General features: G+C 53.8%; 1 protein-coding gene across 8 annotated transcripts in view; it reads left to right on the top strand.

Annotated features, from left to right (window-relative positions):
* TNIP1 (TNFAIP3 interacting protein 1) overlaps window positions 1–14,526 on the top strand; it is a 44,009-nt gene that overhangs the window by 18,402 nt on the left and 11,081 nt on the right. For 6 of the 8 annotated variants that reach the window (XM_028106645.2, XM_028106646.2, XM_028106649.2 and 3 more), the window contains 5 exons: window positions 555–638; window positions 3,496–3,687; window positions 7,286–7,380; window positions 8,959–9,079; window positions 12,925–13,014. In XM_028106645.2, the coding sequence (XP_027962446.1) occupies window positions 555–638; window positions 3,496–3,687; window positions 7,286–7,380; window positions 8,959–9,079; window positions 12,925–13,014 (582 nt within the window). The remainder of the gene's footprint in view (window positions 1–554; window positions 639–3,495; window positions 3,688–7,285; window positions 7,381–8,958; window positions 9,080–12,924; window positions 13,015–14,526) is intronic. The other 2 variants (XM_028106650.2, XM_028106651.2) reach the window with 1 other exon arrangement.

The following is a 14,526-nucleotide window of genomic DNA, read 5'->3' on the forward strand; positions in this document are numbered from 1 at the left end:
TCTTTCCAAATTTGTTGGTGTACCCTTAGGACTCATTGCAGATCGGTCCACTCCTCTGGAATCTCTGGCACTGGGTTGGCAAGGCTGGCACGGGACTATCTTGTGGTGGCCATATTAACTGCTCTCAGTGTTGCCTGCTTTTGCATGAACTAATGACATGCCCTCGGTTTCCGCATCTGTCCGAAGGGGACATAACCCTCTGACCTCTCTGTAGGTTGCTTTGAGAAATAATGGAATTTGTGAAAACATTTAAAAAGTGCAAGGTCTTTAAAAGAGAATACAACTGTAAAGTGCTAGCGGTTCAAGGTCACTAGTCCAATATCCCTGTTCTACAGATGAGGAAACTGGCCGCGGAGGGGAAGGTGACCTCAGATCACACAGTGGGGTGCGGGAATCCTGCTCTGTGGTCTCACAGGAAGTGATATAGAATTGCCCCGTGAGCTCAGCCTCCACGTGGAGGGGCTGCCCGGATGAGTTGCTGCTCTGTCACGAGGCCCCAGATGAGGGGCGAGGTGTTTTCCTCTCAGGCAGTCCCTAACTCCCTTTCTGTACAGGGCACCTCCTCTGAATTTGAAGTGGTCCCCACTGAGGAGCAGACTTCTTCGCCAGCAAGCGGCGGCCAACCCAGAAACACCGTGGTGAGTAGATGGCGGGTCCCTGGCTCATCCCACGTCTCCTCTCTCTGTTTCAGTCACCTGGCCCTGGAGGAGAGGCACAGGATCCACTCGAATCCCTTGGGCACTCTGGAGTCACTTGGGGATACACAAGGGGCCGGGGCAGGGGGTGCTTCTCGCTCACATATGCAAATTCCTGGCCGGTGACTTCCCCTACTGGGGCCATACAGGCACCGGACTATTGAGAAAGCCTGGGCACATTGCCAGCTCTGCTGGTCTCGGCCTTGTGCTGGGCACCTCCACACACTATGACTCAGCTTTTGGGCTTGCCGCCTTCTAGCCTGGGTGGAGTAGAAAGGGCCAGAGAAGCCCAGAACAATTTAAGGCAGGTGATTTACCCTTTTGTGCAAGCTCTCTGTTCCTCCCAGGCCCCCCTTCAGGGCATTTATGCACACTCACACACTCTCTCTCTCTCTCACACACACACTCACACTCACACACTCACACACACTCCTTCAGCTCTGGAGGTGTCTATCCAGCATCCTCTTTCCATATCTTAACCTACTTGTTGCCTTTATTCCAACTGTGTCCCCCTCTGCTCTCTCTTAAAATGGCAGACTTAGTGGAGAACCATTGCAAAAGGTCTAGAACATCCTTTTTCTTTTTATAAAGATTTTTATTTATCTATTTGAGAGAGAGAGCATGGGGGCGGGGTCAGAGGATGAAGCAGACTCCCTGCTGAGCAGGGAGCCCGATGTGGGACTCGATCCCAGGACTCCAGGATCATGACCTGAGCCAAAGGCAGTCGCTCAACGAGCTGAGCCACCCAGGCGCCCCCTGGTCTAGAACATTCTTGAAAAGTCTTAAAGTACCATCCTCTCCTCCTTCTTCCTCCGTGTCTACTTTGAGATTTTTTGGTGGTGGTTATAAGGCAGTAAGTGGCCTGACTCTTCCCCGTGGTCTCTGTTTCCTCCTCCCACCAAGAACTGGGGGGCAGATGTTGCTCCTTAGTTCACTGGTGGCATGTTGTATCTGTTAGTTCCCCCTCCCCCCCAGTGCAAGGTCCCCATCAAGTGGTCATCCGGCTTACACTAGCGTGCCCTCAGTGACAAGCGGCTCCTCACCGTATCGGGTAGGTTCTCCTGCTCTATCCCTGAAGGTTCTGAGATGCTGGTTGAGGAGGAAAGACACCGCCCCCCTGCCCCTGCTCAGAGAGTATTTCACTCTATCACTTGGACCAGTAGTTAACCATTTTGTTAATAAGTTCCTTCTTAGCCCCACCATGTGCCTAGTCTGTGCCAAGCAAAGGCAAGACAGCCTCCTTGCCCCTTGGGAGCTTGCAGGCTGGTGGGAGAAATCGTAGGGATGAAGCAGTTCATGAGCCTTAAATAGAGCAGCATTCACCACCTCAGATCCTTTGTGGGAAGAGGCAGTGGGGGAATGAATGCCCACCTGAAGCAGCAGCTTTACCTCCTGTTAGGATAAGGTGCTAACAATACTACGGAGGCATTCACTGAACACCACGCTGTGGCCGTAGGGCATTTCCAGGCTGCAGAGTACAGAGACAAGGGAGCTCAGTGTGGCAGGGCACTGAACTGGATCAAGAGTCAGAAGCCTACATTCCAGTCCTGGCTCTGCCACTGAATCACTGGGCAACTTCGGGCAAGTTCCTTCTGCCCGTACTGTGGTTTCTCAGCCTGAGCCCTGAGGCTCTCCATGGCACTGACGTCTGTGACTTCCATAAATGTTTCGGGGAGGCTGCTAGAGTAGCTGAAACGTGGGCAGGGCTGGGAAGGATGGGCAGAGGGGACACTGCGGGAATGAAGACTGAGGCGGCACGGGACCTGGTGTGTAGAGACTCAGGCAGGGGAAGGTGGGGACTCATACCCGGCAGGGGAGCGGGGCTCCATGCGGTGAGCTGTAAGGTGCCAGTGAGGATCCTTGGGCATGGTGTTGGCATAACTAAGGCACCATTGTCTTTGGTAAGAATGTTCTAGACAGAGGAGAGGTGGCTAAAGAGAGAGAGGGAGAGAGAGGCCGATTGATTACTGAGATTGGACTCCCACAGTTTGCTTCATTTCATTTTTTTTTTTTAAAGATTTTATTTATTTATTTGACACACAGAGAGAGAGAACAAGTAGGCAGAGAGGCAGGCAGAGGGAGAGGGAGAAGCAGTCTCCCCGCTGAGCAGGGAGCCCGATGCGGGACTCGATCCCAGGACCCTGGGACCATGACCTGAGCCGAAGGCAGACGCTTAACCAGCTGAGCCCACCCAGGTGCCCCTGCTTCATTTCTTGTATACTCTACTAGATTGGGACTCTTTGAACCCTCTAAAGCAATGGTTCCTGACCCGTTTTGACTCTGGGGTTCTCCGATGAGTTGGTAAATGCTTGGACCGTTCCCCAGAAGACACACGTGTAGACATAAAAGTCAGACAGTTTTGGTCTCTGCATGGCTCCCTGCTCAAGGGTCCCTGAACCGAAGAAGCAGTGCTGTTTATAGAGTGACACCCCTCTCCTGGGCTTGCAGCTTTCACATGTCATTCACCCTCATAAGAACCCTATGAGGTAGAAGGGAAGGGAGGAGTGTGTGTACATTTAGTAGAGGAGGATTTAGAGGCCTGGTGGACGAGTGGTTTACCCACAGGCACTCGGTGAGGCCCAGAGTGTGGGAGGAAGGTGGCCCTGCTGCTGGTAAGCCAGCCTGTGGCCTGGGAGTCCCAGGTCCTGCCCCATGAGTCAGCCCTAGACAGGGAACCTGTGTAACTAGAGAATTTCCCTGGGCTGAGCGAAGCTCAGAGGGGAAACTGAGTCATGAGGCATGGGGAAGCCAAAGGAGAATGGCCAGTGATGAGTGGTCGGTGTGCCTTCCCTCCCGCCAGGCGTTGGGCCCCCTGCCCCACGAGGACAGCAACCTGATGCTGCATCTGCAGCGCCTGGAGACCACGCTGAGCGTGTGCGCCGAGGAGCCGGACCGCACCCAGCTCTTCACGCACCTGGGCCGTATGGCCCTCGAGTTCAACCGGCTGGCCTCCAAAGTGCACAAGAATGAGCAGCGCACCTCCATCCTGCAGGTGAGGCCGGCTGGGAGGGGGACCACGGACGGCAGGTGTGCCCCCCCCCACCTGCTCCCATTCTTCCTGGGAAGCCAGGGGTACCACTGGCACCTCTGAGGGTGACGTTGGGGGCTGACTCCAGGCTTACCTTTCAGGGTGGTGAGCAAGGTCAGGAAGGCGTGGGAAGGCACGAGGAAGAGGAAGGAAATTGGAAAATGTGGGTGGGCAATGCAAATTTCATGGCTGGGGATACCACCGGGGCGTGGATGCGGGCAGGTCGGCAGCAGTCCTACCTCTAGTAGGTGGAAGAGTTGGGATTCAGACCTCAGCCTGTCATGCTCTGGATCCCATGCTCGAAGCGTCATCCTCACCTGCCTCCCAACCCTCCCTGCACTGTGGGAGTGAAGTCAGATGCCTTCCTAGGCCAGGCCAGACCTTGGAATAGAATGGTCCTTGGTTCTAGTAGTGACTTTTGGGGGGTTTTTTTGCTGTATGACGGTAGACAGGTCACTTATCCTCTCTGTCCCGCACTGTCCCTTTCAGTAACATGGAGTTGGGAATGCCTACCTCCTGGGATTCCTGTATTAATGAAGCACCCAGGGCAGCCTCAAACACAGCAAGTGGTCACTGGTAGGGTTTCGTGGGGATCAGTCATCTGTACTGGGCAGGGGATCTTAGCCTCAAGGGCCTTGGGTAGGAAAGGATTCCCAGATAGCGATACTGAGGCTCTAAGAGGACCTGAGTGCCTGTCACCTTAGTGACAAGGCATAATTTGAAGTCTCCTTCCTCCCTCTGTGCCAGTCACTGTTCGGTCACGGATCTGTGGTCTCACTCATGTCAGCAGACATTCAAGATGGTCCAGTTGATGGGGGGCAGCGATGAGGGGGCTAGTCTGCTGTGTGTGACCTCGGGAAGGGCTGGGCTGACAAGAGCAAGCGGGGCGTCCAGGCTGGAGACAGGTGTGAGGAGAGAGGTGAGGGGCAGAGGACTCCAGGGAGAACGCAGGACTCCCATCCCACCTTGAGGGAAGGGTATGTTGAGGGGAGTGAGTGGAGGACACTGTGAGGGTCTGGGGGTTCCAGGCCGAGGGAGAAGTCTTTCTGCTATCACAGAGGCTTAGAGGTGTCCAAGGCGAGCTCTGGGGAAGTGAAGATGGTGCACTGCATGCAGTGAGATCACTTTGAGTGTCAACTTTTTGGCTTTGAAATGGCGATTGATACCAGGCCTCATAAAAGAGGGTCCTGCCAAACTCCAGTATCTTTTATATCTCCAGCTCCCGTGTGTGTTGCCTTCTTGGCTCTTACCATAGTTTGTTAATAATTTTATCTTCTTGGATCATTTATCTACTTTGTGCTTGATTTTTTTTCCCTTGCGCTCCCCGCTTAAATATAGGGCTCACAAGGCGGGGCACGTACCTTATTGGTCATATTCACCACTGTATCCCAGTGCCCAGCCTAGCAGGTGTTTCATGCACATTTTTGAGCGTGTGAGTGAGTGAATGATCAAAGGACCTCACAGGTAAGCTCTCTTGGCCCCTCTGGTGGAAGGTGATGACCTTGGTGACATCCTTCCTCCATCGGCTGTTGTGTTTCTGGGGCATTTGCCCAGAGCCTCGGAGGAAACAGCTCTCTGGACTGGCCGGTCGACAGCACACGGGTTCTCGTCCCGGCCTTCCCTTAGTGACTGGGAGCAGGACATTCTGTTCCCGCCCAGGGCCGTGGCATCCTGGCTATTTGTCTAGCCTCTGGGTGGAGGCACATTAATCTGGTTCCTCCTCATCTGTTCATTGATTTGTTTCTTGGTTCACTCAGCAAACACTGTCAAAGGCACGTATGGTGCAAGGTCTCTGCCAGACGCTGAAACCAGTCACGGGAGTGTTCGGTCCTCTCGGCCTCGGATCCCTCGTGTCCTGCCAGCCTGTTTCCAGGCTGTCTCCTCCACGCAGCCTTCCCGGGTCTCCCCTGTGTTAGCCAGGAAGGGCTGGGTTTTGCTGTGGAAACAGACAACTCTGAAATCTCCCTGGCTACCGTGCAGTATTCCCTCAGATTCCGTGTGGCTGGGGCTTGTTTCTGCTCCTCAGTTACTGAGCGGCGCAGGCTGACAGACAGCCTGGCATCTCATGCCCTTTGGCACGAGAGAGAGAGACCAGAGAATTGTGCCCGGGCCAGCCCAGAAGTGGACCCATGTCGCCGCTGCGCACTTTCATGGGCCAGGAGTAGTCAGCTGATGGCAGAGAGCCCAGGGCTTGGAACCGGAAGGGAGCCATGAAAGGCAGTGATTGCCACGGGCTACAGGCCTTCCTGCCCCTCTCTGCGCCTGCGGCACGGTGGGCAGGGGACGGGGGGGGGGGGCACCCCGGTTTCCATCTGCCACATGGAGTGCAATCCCAGTGGTGATTCTTAGCAGCTGTGCAACCTCATGCACGTCACATCACCTGCACTGGCTGCTTTTAAAACAGTGATGAGTTAAGTAGCTTTGGGGAAGCCGTGCAGCTCCCACGAGCAGCGAGCAGAAGAGCACCTGGCTGTGGACGTGACGTGTACTAGGTGCTCACTGAGTATTTGTCGGAAGAGGGAGTAACTTCGTACCGACACCTGCAGCACATTCCTAGTCGGCACCCCTGCCCTCCCTGGGCCTGGCCGTCCATCTTCCATGCCCCCCCCCATCGCCGTGCTCCCAGCAGGAGTCCTCAGATAGCATCAGGGGACCGGCAGGCCACAGGGCACTTGCATCCCGGGGGTCTTGTCTGTAAAGGAGGCGGAGGAGGAACGTTGTCCCCATGCGGAGAGGGGGGAATCTGTGTCTCCGATGTGAAGCAAGCCCAAGCTGCACCTGAGAACTTGCTGAGGTCTTGACCGAATGCCCTGTCTTTCCATCTGGCCACACCAGAAGCCTCTGACATTCTCCAGATTGACTAGCTCACAGGCCTCCTAGGACTCCGCTCCTCGCTTGTTGGTTACTTCACTGGACCCCTTGGTCATGTGGTCGGGCATTCCTTCAACAGAGTTGAGCCTTGGCTGCGCTAGGTCCTGAGCTGGGCTGGGGATCTGGCAGTGGACAGGAGAGCCGGGGAGGGGGTCCTGGGCCTCCGGGCACTCACAGACTGGTGGTTCTTCAGCTGTACTTGTCACAGGTCCTGAGCAGGGTGAGAACGGGGTCTGTGAGCAAGGATAATGGCAGTGACCTCACTCACCTGAGGTGTGGGAGTCGGGGAGGATTTCTCTACGAAGTGATGTTTAGGCTAAGACCTGAAGCAGGAGTAGAAGTCAGCTGGGGGAGGCTGGTGAGGAAGAGTGTTCTACACTGTGGGAACAGCAGTGGAGGAGGAGGAGGGATGGAGTCCTCTGCCTAGCAAGACCAGAAGGCCCTGTGGCTGATTCTTGGTCAGGTATCCTCACGGCTGGCTCCTGAGGGAGAGGATGCATAGAGGAGCCTGCATGGGCCTAGCACCTGGATTCCCAGCTGTCCTGAGAGGGCCTGGGTGAGGCCACGCGAAGGGGATAATGTGTTGGGACCTGGTGTGTCTATGGCCCCTCCCCTGTCCTCCATCCTCAGCCTGCATTTGGGATGCACCCCTTCCCTCACCTTGGCCCCTGTCTACCCCTCTGCCTTGCAGACCCTGTGTGAGCAGCTTCGGAAGGAGAATGAGGCCCTGAAGGCCAAGCTGGACAAGGGCCTGGAACAGCGGGATCAGGCTGCTGAGAGGCTGCGGTAAGTCCAGGCTCCTCAGGAGCAAGGCGTCAGACGGGCAGGAGGAGACGGGTAGTGCCTGGCACCGATTTCTGGGCTGAGGGTTGAGGGTTCTGAGGCTTTGGATGTCAGGTCTCTTGGTCCTTCTCCTTGGGCACCTTCTCTGGCCCTTTTAATACTGTTCTAGAGCGCCTTGAGAGCTTCAGAAGAAGGTCCGCATAAATTGTGCTCCTTCCTGGGGAACTTGGACCCTTAGCCTGGCAACAGCAGCCTGCCTGCTGTTGGGCAAGGGCTCAGCGCTTTGCTGCCCTCTGCTGGTCACCATCGTGTCCTGCCGTTTTCCTGCTGACCGGCAGGGGTCCCTCATTTGCCTCCTGGCTCTCGGATTTCATCGTGCCTCAGGATCACTGAGGGTCAGGGAAGGCGTTATACGTTCACACTCCCACCCCTCCCTCCTCTGCTGAGATCCTGATTCAGTGGATGAGGCAGGCCTAGGCATTTTCCCGAGGGCCTCTGATTCCAGTGTAGGTAGACCCAAGATCACACTTGAGAAACACTGCTCTTGACTGTCAGAGTTTGAAGGGCCCCTCGAGGTTAGGCAGGTCAGACCCTGCATTGTGCAGAGGGGAGACTGAGGCCCAGAGAGCGCAATGTGTAACTACTGATTCACTGCGCCATTTGGAGGCAGCATATATTTATTTACTTCGGCATGGCCTAACGGTTGGGGGTATTAGAGCCATAATGACTCCATCCATGGGTCTAAGACCGCAGGCTAGAGGAAGAACTCGTGACTAGAAGGCAAGAGTGCAAGTCCCTGCTGTGTGACCTTTGGAAAGCCACTTTACTTCTCTGTTTTTCTGTTATTACATGGAAACTTAGCTGGCAGATACAACGTAAATATTTTCCCTATTTCAGTCATACCTGAACCCACATCAACACTTTTTACTATGTCCTATGTCACCTACCTTATTGATTTAAGAATTTGCCTTGATTTGAATCATGTTTTTACGTAAAGTTATGATAAAGAAAACTTGCCCTGGAGTTAATGGAAAACAGCATTACCTGCAATGAATAGAAGACAACCCCACCAATAAATAAAATGAACATGGAGGGGTGTTACTAAGTTCTGGCCAAGTGCCGTGACCCACAGGAGGCTCTGAGCCTGAAGCCTGCCCTCTCCCTGTGAACAACACAGACCAGCACATCCTGGAAGAGAGCTCCAGACCTGTTAGCCTCAGCTAAGACTGTTCCCCTGCTCCACACAGGAAGTTTGAAGCTGATTGGAAAGGGTGTACCTTTCTCTCTGGAGCACGATCAGGGTTGTTTAATGCAGGTTTGGATGCATCCTGGAGATCTCATGTACGCAGACCTCACACAATTGGGAAACCCTGCTATTGATGACCAGAGACTTCTAGAGAAGCCCAGATTGCCAGCAAAGGGGCCTAGGGATGCCTTCTTTTGTTCTCCCCAAGGGCAGGTTTCAGGGTCCTGCTTCTTCTCCAGGATGCAGCTACACTTCAGATGAGTAGTAGGTCCGAGGACCCCAGCCTCCTTAACGCAGGGCCAGCAATGTGACCTCTCTGTTTGCCTCTGACCCAGGGAGGAAAACATGGAGCTCAAGAAGTTGTTGATGAGCTGTGGCAAAGAGGATGCCTGTGGGCAGCCAGGCTCACCAAAGATAGAAGGCGCAGGCAAGAAGGGAGTGGCCGGACAGCAGCAGGTACGTGGCCAGAAACTCCTTCCACGGCATCCTCGATCACCAGGGGCCAGGCCTCTGCTGCTGCCTCCCGTGGCAGTGAGCCCACCACCTCATGCTGCAGCCAGCATCCCTGTTAACAAGGTCCTCGTTAGATGGTGTCTCCTTAGCTTAGCCTGACAGCCCATGCCCCTGGAGCTTCTACTCCTCAGCCCTCATTCCGCATCCCATCCCCTGGCATACACACTTGGGCCACTGGCCATGACCATGGCTCCGTGGCCCCCACAGGCCTTCTCCTCTCCAGGCTGAGTAGCTCCAGTTCATTCGGCCACTGCTCATAGAAAGCGGTGTCGAGTCCTTCGCTCAGTCTGAGCACATTCCCTAAACGTGTTCCCGTTTGTGAAGATCTCTGTTGGGTGGGTCTCAAAAGTCAGTTTAACATCTCAGATATTCCTGGCAGAATTAGGGTGTTGGGTGGAGAAAGCCCCTCAGGGGACTCTGGTAAGCTCCTGGGATTGCCTCCTGGGGCCTCTGACCTGGAGAGAAGTGGGGGTTAGCTGACATTGCCATGGCCTGGCCCCTCTTCCCACAGCCGCTCCCAGCTGTGGCTCACATCCGGTTCCCACGCACGAGCTGGCTCTCCTCCCTTGCCCAGTCTGTGCCTTTCCCCTTCCTGCAGAGCTGAGTCCCAGCTTTTTCCTGACGCGTTTTCCCCTTTTAATGGCTGCACAGCAGGACTCAACATCTTTAACAAACCCCACACCTATGTAATAGCAGCAATTACCTTAATAACTTAATTCCTCGGTACTGTGTGGCAATGTGTAAGGTACCTGGGACTTGCAAATCTGTCATCCTATTTGGATCTCCGCTCTACACGTATGCTAAGCAGGGCCGGGACAATTACTCCATGACACAGCCGTGGCAGGAGGTGTGGAGAGGTCATGTGACTTCCTGTCCTCAAGATCCCTGCATCACCTGCCAGCAGGCGACCGACCAGCAGTGCGGCAGAGACCCATGCTGTTAAATGACTGTCTGCACTCCAGCCCGTGAAGCCCCTCCCTTCCTCCATTTACCGCTCAGGGCAGAGCCTGCCTTGGCCGTCCTCTTGTGGAAGTGCCTGGTGGAGCCCGCCGTCTCCCGTGGGTTCCCTGAGCCACCACGGGTGTGGGATTCAGTGGGCAGGCCTCTTCACTTTCCCAAGCGCTTTGGTGTCCACTCATGCCGCTCGACGCCCCGGAGGTCCAGCTCATCCTAGCACCCTGCCGGGGAGGAAGGGCCCGCGGGGAGGCATCCGTTTTGGGTGGTGGCGGAACTGGCCCCCTGGAGCCACATGTGGCTTGAATGCTGGCTCCACCTCTGGCCAGCACGGATGAGTTACGTAAACCAACTGTGTGGCTTCAGTTTCTTCTTCTGTAAAATGGAAGCCGTAACACTGGCCTCAAAGGATGGTGGGAGGGCTCAATGACATGATACCCGTGAAGTAGGTTTAGCGCTGGGCGCGTGGTAGCCCATGAACGTTAGCTGTTGCTTTTAATGGCCGCTTTGGTGCCAGCAGCCGGGTGGGCTGACTCCTTTCTTTGTGGAGGTTAAGGGTGTACCCCCCAGGAGCCCCCATCCCCTCTTCCTCCTTGCCCTGTAAGGAGGCAGTAGGCTTCTAGGGGGCAGGCCCGTCTCTTGCCTTCCGAAAAGGCGAGCGTCCCTGGAGGGCTCCCCCAGCCCGCTCCCCTTCCTCCCTGGTTCTGTGGTGTGCTGACGCACCTTAGCCTGCAGGGGGCACTGGAGCCTCACGAGTTCTGCCCTCAGGGCCTGCCCCAGCTTCTGCTCCCACCCCAGCCCTGGGGGAGTGCAGAGGGGGCAGGAAGGCAGGGGATAGAGGGAATGTGGGCAGTGACCCCAGGACAGATGCTGACAAGCCCACAGAATATCAGAGGTGGGGGCCTTTGGAGCCCATCTTGTCTGATCTCCTGGTACCAAGGCGCAGAAGGGATGTGGGTCTTGGGCTCATGGCGGCCTCGGAGTGTGAACCAGCACTCCACTGCTGGCCTCCTGAGCTTGTTCTGCCCTGTCACCTCAGCATTTCCTAGTCCAAAAAGATTTTTTTCTAAACTTTATTTTGAAATAACTTTAGATTTACAGAAGAGTTGCAAAAGTAGTCCAGAGAATTCCCATGCCCCCTCGACAAGTTACATAACTGCGGTTCAATGATCAAAACTAGAAAATAAACAATACTATTAACTAAACTATAGACTTTGTTCAGATTTCACCAGTTTCTCCCTCGCACCCTCCTCCTGCACTTTCTGGGTGGGCGCCGCCAGCCCAGGACCCCACGTTTCCTTAGCTTCCTCCAGTCTGTGACTGTCCCCCACCACGCCTTGTCTTTCACGAACTTGACACTTGGGAGTTCTACGGGCCCGTGATTTTGTAGCACGTCCCTCAACGTGGGCTTAACTGTGATTAGATGAAGGGTGTGCACTTGGAGGAGAACCCCGCAGGAGTGACGCTGTGCACTTCCCGGTGCGTCCCCCACAAGGGCACGTCAGACGTCAGTGTGTCTTATCACTGTCCGCCTGATTACGTGGCTGAGGGGGTGTGTGTCAGTTTCTCCATACGAAAGGGACAGTTCTCCCCTTGTAGTTAATAAATACTTATTTTTGAGGAGAAACTTTAGGTCTGCAAATACCCTGTTTCTCCTTATACTTCCCACTAATTTTAGTATCCATGGTGGCTCTCACCCGCAGAGATCATCATTACCGTCGTAGATTTTGAATTTCCCTCGCTCCTTCTATATACAGTAATTGGACTTCTTCTGTAGGGGAGAGTCATCCCTTCTCCCCCACTTACTTATTTTTTCAGCTATTCCTTTCCACCAGTTGTGGACCCAAGGATATTTATTTTATTCTTTGGGTTATAATCCAATACAACCATGATTTATATTTTTGTTCAAATTGTTCCAGCTTTGGCCATGGGAAGCTCTTTCAAGTTGTCTCCTGTACCCATGAGACATGGCTTTCTTCTTCTTCATATTATTATTGAGCACTTCCTTTTTTTTTTTAAATAAGATTGATTTATTTTAGAGAGGTGGGGGAGGGGCAGAGGGAAAGAATCTCAAGCAAGCTTCACCCCCAGCACAGAGCCCGACACGGGGCTCGATCTCACAACCCCGAGATTATGCCCTGAGCCGAAACCAAGAGTTGCGTGCCTAATCGACTGAGCCACCCAGGTGTCCAGGCACTTTCTTACTTTCTGGTACAAGATACTCCAAACTCTTGCTTATGTTTTCCCTGCCCCTGGAATCAACCACTTCTCTAAGGAACCCTATGTCTTTTTGTTGGAGAATAACATTTAGAAACCAAGATCTGGGCACTAGGTGTGCCCACTGCTACTGGAGTGTCACTGCGTTAGGCTCTCGCAAAGGACAGAGCTAGGAAACATACATACATATACTGATCACACATACACATCTTTATTGCATGTCTTTCTAAAAAGCTTTATAAGTAAACATTTTAGAAAATGTTAAAAAAAAATCTATAACTCTTGCCTTTTAGGTCAGAGGATTTTTGGTTGATGCTGGGTGGGGGACGGTGGCAGTACCTTAGAGATAAGAGTCTGAGCAGGGGAAGAAGAGGCCCTGGGAAGGGGAGCGAGCAGAGGGTAGGAGGGCAGGGGAGGAGGCATGATGATCTGGGTAGACTTTCCAAAGTAGGCTTAGTCACGGCTGGGGTGTGTAGTGGTGTCCTGGCTGGTGGGCAGATTAGAGAAGTGGGAGACCGAGGGCTGGGTCCCTGGATATAGGCCTTCGAGGAGCACCGAGTGGGCGACAGAACTGTTCTTTGAGGCTTTGCTGAGGGCCCTTCTCTGGTGCTCCCCAGGCTTGTGTGGCAGCAGGGAAGAGCCCAGAGGTAGGGGCCTTGGGTGCGGCTGAGAAGAAGGTGAAGATGCTGGAACAACAACGCACTGAGGTAGGTGGCTAGAGAGGGTGGTGGTGGTGGTGGTCAGGGAAGACTCTCCTTCCCTCCCGGGCCTGGCAAGACAAAGGCCCTCCTGGGCCCCCCCCCCCCCCCCCCCCCCCCCCCCCCCCGTCTCATCCCAGGTCACCATGGTGAGTTGCCATGGTGACCATGGAACCATTTGATGGTGGGAGAGACCTGCTGCCTTGTCCTGGGCTCTTGTTTCTTAATCAGTTCCCCTGCCTACAAGGGTCACTCAGAAGAGGTGGCGTTTGGGGCCTGGCCTAAAACTGTTGGCAGGGGGATAGTTTAGGAAGGCTCCCATGGTATAGCTTGGATGGTGGAAGGAGGCTGTGATGAGGTAGGCAGGTGGCAGCATCAGGGATGGGGAGCCTGGGGCTCCTCTGTCACCGAGCAGCTGGGTCAGGGCAGGGGGAGGACTGTCACAGAAGGAGAGGATCTGATGCCTTCTAGTAGCACTGCTTCTCACCAGCTGGAAGTCTCCAGAACTGAGGCCGTGCCCCTGTGCCTCCTCCATCTCCCATCCAGGGCCAGTATTTCCAGACTGGAGGTGGAAGCCCAATCCCGCCCTGTTGTCTTAGCCACTCCTCCCCTCACAGCTCAGCTTCTCCTCCGGATTCCTGGGCCGTGCTGCCCTCCCTGGGCCTCCAGCACATGTGCATGTCAGGCCTCCACCAGTCTTTTGCTTATGTGTGCATATCAGTTCTAGTTTTCTTTTTGTATTGCTGTAAGGTCTTTGTTCTGATGACAGAAGTAACATAATGCTCATTAGAAACATACTGAGAACCTCACCACCTAGAGATGCCCACAAGTTGGCAACAGTCCTAAGTTTTATTATGTACTTACTGATGTATAATCATTTTTTTTAAGATTTTATTTATTTATTTGACAGAGAGAGAGAGACAGCGAGAGAAGGAACACAAGCAGGGGGAGTGGGAGAGGGAGAAGCAGGCTTCCCGCTAAGGAGGGAGCCCGATGCGGGGCTCGATCCCAGGACCCTGGGATCATGACCTGAGCTGAAGGCAGACGCTGAGCGACTGAGCCACCCAGGCACCCTATAATCCTTTTTTTAAAATAAGCAGAAAAATTTATATCCTCGATACTGCATGATTGCAGATTACTGTTTTTCTTTTCTCCTCCAAAATTAGCTATATCTTTACGGGTAGTTATTTATGTATCAAGCATACACTGTATTTCTTCACTTCTGAGTACTCTTTATCATATGTTAACATGTCTGAAATGGGGATAGCTTTTCCCATTGTTTTATGTATTTAATGGTATGGGATTATTTTTCTTCCCTGAGGAAGTGCTGTGTCACGTATGGCAAATACTTTGGGTCATCTTAGAAATGCAGCAGTGTATTGGGGCCTGATTTTCTTAATAACTGCACAGCACCTCGTTTTCAGTTTGTAGTACAATTTTCTTAACCCACCTCCTACGTGTTGGTAGTCGTCTTGATTTTGCCGTCACACAGACGTTGCTGAGACAGCCAGCCTGGTACAC

The sequence above is a fragment of the Eumetopias jubatus genome, unplaced genomic scaffold (genome assembly GCF_037043125.1).
Source record: "Eumetopias jubatus isolate StellerSeaLion01/CBP00866 unplaced genomic scaffold, mEumJub1_p1.0 scaffold_5, whole genome shotgun sequence".
Classification (NCBI taxonomy): domain Eukaryota; kingdom Metazoa; phylum Chordata; class Mammalia; order Carnivora; family Otariidae; genus Eumetopias; species Eumetopias jubatus.